The sequence below is a fragment of the Triticum dicoccoides genome, chromosome 6A (assembly GCF_002162155.2).
Source record: "Triticum dicoccoides isolate Atlit2015 ecotype Zavitan chromosome 6A, WEW_v2.0, whole genome shotgun sequence".
Classification (NCBI taxonomy): Eukaryota; Viridiplantae; Streptophyta; class Magnoliopsida; order Poales; family Poaceae; genus Triticum; species Triticum dicoccoides.
Window position 1 is genome coordinate 384,102,967 of NC_041390.1, and position 6,879 is coordinate 384,109,845.

Below are 6,879 nucleotides of genomic sequence, written 5' to 3' on the forward strand. Positions count from 1 at the left end.
TGTCGGAAAAAAAACACCGGAGTTCTGAGGAAAGAATTTTAGGGACTCTCAAAGATATCTACATGGATAGCTCTTCTTGCGCGCCATGTCACCACCATGCGTGTCAATTCTCTATGCGGTAGGATGACATAGTGAAAAGCCAATTATTTTCTCCGTACCAAGTTACTGCTCACTAGCTATGACCAGTCTAATACAAATACTACCGACCCGGCAAACAAGCATTGCGGGCAAACAAGCATGATTTTGCGGATATGTCGGCAATTCATTGGTGTTGCCCTCCCCTTAGTTGAAAATGTTCAAAAATTTAGCTACATCCCTTTGGTACAAACTTCTAGTTTTAGCTACTGTACATCCTAATAAGAGATGCGAACGTAACACAAAATAGAAGAGGCACTTTGAGGTGAAACCCACATAATATAGGTGAAATCCACATAGAAGGTCTTCCAGTCACGATAGTAGGAACAAAGCAACTAAGGCCATTACAGCAACCACACGCAGCTGACCCACCACGGTCACAACATAATAGAGTTCACACCGCACACAAAGTCACACCAACAACACGCTTCACAGCAGTTCATAAGCAAACCACGAGACACAGTGGAGCAGCACAACAGCAGTACCACTCGTCTCATTATTTACGCATAGATAACGAGATATAGATAACTAGGTGCTCGAGAGCACACGATCTTCACTTGTCCTTCTTCTCCCTGGCGATGAGGTCCATCACAGCTCGTTTGATGCTTCCTCCATTCTTGGCAAGCAGCTCCTTGTTCGTCTCCCTGTCATCAAATCCCTGGAAGAGGAACAGCACTAGGCTCAGGAGCTTGCCACAGCAATCATCATTTCAACGAAATCCAGAGTAGGGCATGTATCTTACCATTTCATTCAGTTCCGCCAGCAGAGGGTCCCATTCATTGACACCACACAGATCATCCACGGACTGCTCCAGGTTGTATTTATTCTGCCTCAGTATCTCCTTGTTCAGATCAACCTGCTTAAAGCCCATTTCCTCCAGCTCCTGCAGCAGTTTCTCTTCTGTAAGACTGTCGATGTCAAGCGGCGCAGATGCTACATCCACAGGTGTGGTTGCAGCTACAGGTAGATCCACAGGGATACTAGTAAGCGAACTTGTGGGCACATCAGCAGGTGTAGTCACAGCAGGTCTCGGAATGACTTCAGGTGCAAGTACAGTAACACTTGGCACAAAAGCAGCTGCATTTTCACTGGATGACGGAACATCGACCATGGGGTATGGAGGAGCTGCTGAAAATGCTGAGGGGGATTTCTTGGGCTCAGCAGCTTCACGGTATATCGAAGGCTCCAGCAGTTCCATTCTAGTGCCGTTGACATGTTCATCTAGGACTTGGTTAGCAGGCTCCATGTTGACATCAATCAAATTACTTGTGTTTGTCATGTTGCTTTCCTGAGGCAGACTACTTGTGTTTGTGATGTTGCTTTCCTGAGGCTGATTCAAGTTAACAGCAGCAGTCTTGTTGTCACTGACAAAAGATGGATCTTCCACCTGCAGATGCATTCAGGATTAAGGTGATAAAACAAAGGCAACCATCTAGATTATACATCCACATACGAAAAAGAAATGGTAGGATACCCAACCTGGATATGAACCCAAACTCGCTGACCAAATTTTTGACCAGAAGGTGATGCCAGTCTCCAGTAAGATATATACCTCCCAGGCCTTGCAGGTGCCACAAAATCAACAGCAACATCCATCTCTTGATCCACCGGAAATCCATTCAATGGAATCTGCACAACTATACCAACTCAGAACTGGGGAGTTTTTTTTATCACAGCTGATATTCAGCCTTAACATGCAATTCATAGCAGAGCTTCAAACAATATGCATGGTAACTATACCTCTAGTGGGACAGAGGTCTGCAGTGCAAATTGATCTCCACCCACCCAAATTAGCTGTGTGCCCAAGGGCCACATGATAGACCCATTGTTGTGCATGCACCAAATCTTAGTGAACGGGCTTGAAGGTGACATAAGTGTGCCATCCAGCACTGTTACATCCAAAATGAAGCGGCTTTCGAGCTTCTCACGCTTTGACTTCATCGGAGCACGTGAATGGATTTTCCGGCACTGAAATAAAGAATATAATTAATCTACTACTAGGCCCAGTTGCAGCAAATTAGTCTCTGAAGGCTTTCAAGATTGATCAGCTCCTACTTAAGGGCAGAGCACCTCCATTACCTTTCACCTAGCAATTTCACCTAGCAACTTATTATACCAACTATAAAGCAACTCACCAAATTAGGGTCCCGAGGTAACTTGTGTGGCAGGATCGGCTTGTCTATTCTTGTGTACTCAACCTCACTGCCCATACGACAGAAGCAGGTATCACACAGATCATAATCTTCTTTCCTGACGGCAGAGACAGAAGACGTCAGATTAAGGACACCAAGAAATAGCTATGACAAATAATTTAGTTCTGAGAGTAGTTGCATTTAAGAAGATCTTACACATTAGACTTGTAGCGTGGCCCAACAATTGGTTGAACTCCACAACCATCACACCGAATCCACCTATGTGAAATTCGTGGTGACCTCTCACTGTTATTACCAAGGTTCCCATACAGACGCCCAGCAGATAGCAGACGGCCAGGGTAAGGAAATTGTGGAGAATGTCCATAGCCCAAGGGTGCATGGGGAACTGGTGGGGATGGGTGAGGCGCTTTATACATTGGAACACGCCATCCAGGATCACTAGCTGGTTTGACATTAGTTTCAGGTTGCCAAATGGATCTCGGCTGGGACCATCCATCCACCGATCTTCGTGTCTGGAACCATTCATTTCCAGATGCATTTGGATGACTTGGACGAAAACTGGGAACAGTGTTACGAGCGAGTGGTTCAGCAGAGGGCATGACAGACTTCCCCTTACTTTGAGCATCAGTCATATCCTTGCAACCAGAACTGTTACCACCGGAATTGGAGGTGTACAGCAAATCCTCAACAGAAGGATATAACGATCCTTGGTGGCCTTGAGAGGCTTCAGTGATGACTGCAGCGGGAACTTCAACCAACACACTCTTAAGACCTCCTGTCTCAGATGATACAGGGTTTCGTTCATTCAAAGGTCGTGAACCCAAACTTGCCTCAACTTTAGGCTGACCATCAGCTTTGAGATCAACCCGTGCTTGCTGCACACCCCTGGAGGAGCCAGGTGAACTCTCAGCATGCCCAGCAGATTGGCTACTGTTGGTTGATGTGATCAAGTTCACGAAAGGTTTTATCAGATCAGTTAATTGTGGTGGTGCTGCATCAAGTACTTCACGTGACAGTTTTGCAAGGGATTCAGGAACTGGCTCATGGATAGACTTCATAGCTTCATCAAGAGCTGATTTTAAGTGAGCTAGTGGATCTTCCCTTGCAGTGGATCTCAAAGGTTCTGATATGGGCTTTAAAGCTTCATCAATAACAGATTTGATCTGAGCTATCGGATCCTGAGTGGTGGCCTCAAGAGGTTTAGGGCTTGAATCCTGCCGGTTAATGTGAGATGCCCCAGCGTGGCTATTCTTTAACTGAACATTAATCCTTAGAGGGTTCAATTTCTGATGGATAGCTGCATCATGCAAGTCCTCGTCATCATCCAGCATAACAACATCCCCATCCTCATCAGTGTAAGTGAGAATGAAGTCAGCATCAGGGGCAAACTTAAAAGCACTTGCAATTTTGGAACGGAGAGCAGACAGATTCAAAGTGAAGTGCGTTCCGTTGACATAACCATTGAACCTCTTAAGCGTGTCACCATATTTGACCTGGAATATTGAGAAGGGAGAAATGAGAACGCTACGATAGAACACAATTAGATCATATGACACGTAAACCATGAGGACATAATAATGATCCAAAGCACAACAAATTTTTACACGACCTTGATGCATAGCTAACTATAGGAGATCAGGTCCAAAAAATGGTTGAGGAACTCACTAGTCCTTATACTACAAAAGTCAAAGGATTATCGAAAGGATCAATACTCAGAAAGCATATGGTGATGGTAATATATGGTACAGACAGTCATGCTCATCTGATAAGTAACATAAGAAGATAGATCATAATTAGTTTCAGTTACGTTCGCAGCAGTACGATATGCTAGAGGAATTGTGATGTCCGGAGCACAACTGAGGTGCTGATTTCAAACTGAATGGTTGCATTAATCATAATTTCTTCTCTTCCATACCAATTAAGTAAGAGAATAAACTACTCAATCATAGTGCAAGTCTTATGGTTCTAGATTATAGATGTACAAAGACTGATCATAATTTCTTCTCTTCTACCAATTAGGTAAGGGCCATAACGAGAACACAATTTACACAAATGTACAGAGAGAAAATGTACCAATTTAACTTATGTGGCAATAGCCTATACGAGAGTCAAAACATTATTAACCATAAGAGTCTATGTGAACCAATTTAGCTTATGTGACGAGCTGACGGCAGCCTATACAAGAGACCGAAAACTATCATAGATAAGATTGGTCTCCTAATGGATGAAATATTAGCAATCTCTCACTACACGTTATGAAAGAAGATGAAATGTAAACAAAATTCAGATCATCAAAGAACAACCCATATTGAACTCGTAATAAGTCATGAAGTTACAAAATATACAGAAGGATTGGTGCATGGGAATACTCAATCAGAAAGTAACTAGAACAAACTAGACAACTTTATTCAAAGAGCCATAAAGTGAAGGGCAAGACTACCATGACATGTGATGGACAAAGGACTGGTCAGCTGACTGGTGATTACATGCATCGATGATACACTTAACCCCATAATCAAGATTGCCATAAACAATATTTGATACCAGTACTGACATACTCCCTCTGTTCCTAAATATTTGTCTTTCTAGAGATTTCAACAAGTGACTACATACGGAGCAAAATGAGTGAATCTACACTCTAAAATATGTCTATATACATCTGTATGCGCTAGTTCATTTGAAATCTCTAGAAAGACAAATATTTAGGGAAGGAGGGAGTAGAAATTATGAGTTTTAAGTTTTAACCCACCAATGAACTGGATTTAATTGCTCAGATTTGAGGTTAGATGTCTAATATGTAGTATTACTTTGTGCTACGCCTATATCCTAGAGAGAAGCACAATACGCACCGATCCATGAAGTTATTCAATAGAAAACATGATCTGACAAACATATTTTGGAGTAAAACCGGGTCAGGTGCATATTTTAATAACAAACATGAGCAAGGCCGTGCCCGTCAATTGTATTCAAATATTGTTTATGGCACAACCTGTGTGATCAATTTTATTCTACACATATTCGATTGTAAGAGATCGATTGTTTAACTAAAAACTAAGAAGAAAGGTGCAGAAATTAACCACAAAACCAAACACGTAAAATACGTCCGATCAGCGAGCAAACCCCAACCTAACACCTAAGCCACGCCCAATCAACCAGCAATCGTGAAGCCGACCCCTTGAACAAACCCTTCTAAAAGCGGTTCCCGTCCCTCGCACATAATCCCCTTACTGGCGAAACAAAACCACGGCTCGAGACCAGGAGAAGGATCACTTTGACGACGACGTCCCACGGATCGGGCCCCGACGCGAGGCCGTCGAACGGCGGCGCGCTCAGGCCGGACATGGCGGCGGGGAAACCCTCGGGGGGAGGCGGAGGAGTAGGCGATCGTGCGGAGGAGCGGGTCAATCCTAGACGAGACGAAGTTAGCGGCCGGAAACCTCGGAGGGCGGCGGCGGCGTCGAGGGGCGCGAGAGCTGCGTAGCCGTAAGCCGCAGCGGCGGTGGTGGCGGCGTGTGGGAGAGTGGCGATGTGCGGGTGCGGCCAAGGCTCTTGTGCCAGAGTCCTCTTTTATCACGCCTTTTCCTTCGGTGCGAAGGATGGACACCGTTGGGGCAATTAAGTCGTGGGGGTGCGGGGCCCAGGCGCCAGCGGCGAGGCCTCGCACCGCCTGCGCGGGCCCCAAGGGTTTCCTTTGGATTTCCTGTCAGAGTTGCGAAGTAGTAGAGGGTGAGAATGCATTTAACGCCTGTCCGGTGTCGCGTCTTGTCGCGTGGGCTCCACGCTTCCGACGCACGCGTCAGCTGCTGGACATGGATAAGGCTGGTTACAGCGGGAGTAATTTAGACCAGCAACTCCAACGGGCCGACCGAAACGGCTGGCGCATTTATCCGTTTGGGTTGGCCATGTGCCTTTTTTTGTATTTGGTTGGCAGTGTGCCAAACGCGTCGATTCATTTCATATCCGCGTGCAATTTTTAAAAAAGGCCGACGGCCATAGATCATGCTAGCTGCCATGTCGTCGCCTTGTTTTGGGGCTCTAGTGCGCGAGCGTAGAAAAATCGGCCTAGCGTGCTGGTTTTGGCGTGCCGCGTCCAGCGTGTGTTAAGAAGGCGCTCCCTCCATACTCTGTCTGTCGCTCATTCGCCTCGTCCCCTCTCACTAGGCTCGCCGCCTCTGCGTTACCATGTCGATGCGTTGTTCTGGGTGCTTCGAATTTTCGCAGAGTCCGCGAGCACCGCTCCGGCGGCTTCTCCTCCGAGATCTGGTTTGGCGAAAAACGCCTCGGTCTCGGCACCTTCAACACCGCACAGGAGGCGGCCTACGCATACGACGCAGCGGCGTGGCGCCTCCGGCGGCCTCGTTGGAAGATGAATTTTCCCGACGTGTCGACGAGCCAGCGGGCGCAGGATCTCGCGTCTCTTCCACGGCTTTTCACCGACGAGAATCGTCGTGGCAACCAGAGGCGGCAGCGTCGCCTCGCCATCGCCGAGATGGACGAGGAAGCCATGGCGGTGCAAACGCTTCCCGCAGGATATCGTCAACGAGCGCCAGTTCTACAAGCAAAGGAGGACGGAGAGGGAGGCGAGGAGGAC

At 46.6% G+C, this 6,879-nt stretch overlaps 1 protein-coding gene across 3 annotated transcripts; it reads right to left on the bottom strand.

The window, feature by feature from the left end:
• Positions 1–394: 394 nt before the first annotated feature.
• LOC119316965 (protein JOKA2-like) lies at positions 395–5,848 on the bottom strand. 3 transcript variants are annotated; one of them, XM_037591356.1, is made up of 7 exons: positions 5,517–5,848; positions 2,484–3,781; positions 2,271–2,385; positions 1,876–2,103; positions 1,615–1,764; positions 878–1,522; positions 395–793 (listed from the first exon to the last, which is right to left on the bottom strand). In XM_037591356.1, exons 1-7 carry the CDS (start codon positions 5,628–5,630, stop codon positions 689–691), a joined length of 2,655 nt encoding a protein of 884 aa, XP_037447253.1. In that variant the 5' UTR covers positions 5,631–5,848; the 3' UTR covers positions 395–688. The 3 variants fall into 3 exon arrangements, with proteins under 3 accessions (XP_037447253.1, XP_037447251.1, XP_037447252.1); XM_037591354.1 differs by having other exon boundaries at positions 5,559–5,842; XM_037591355.1 differs by lacking the exon at positions 5,517–5,848 and adding an exon at positions 3,898–5,486.
• Between the last annotated feature and the right edge of the window lie 1,031 nt (positions 5,849–6,879).

What these genes read in the sequence shown, in the direction of transcription:
- LOC119316965 (XM_037591356.1), bottom strand. Translation starts at nt 5,630, where the DNA reads ATGTCCGGCCTGAGCGCGCCGCCGTTCGACGGCCTCGCGTCGGGGCCC. An exon ending in GCCGTGGTTTTGTTTCGCCA is followed by an intron (nt 3,782 to 5,516) that starts GTAAGGGGATTA and finishes TCAATATTCCAG; the next exon opens with GTCAAATATGGTGACACGCT. An exon ending in TACCTCGGGACCCTAATTTG is followed by an intron (nt 2,104 to 2,270) that starts GTGAGTTGCTTT and finishes TCTTTATTTCAG; the next exon opens with TGCCGGAAAATCCATTCACG.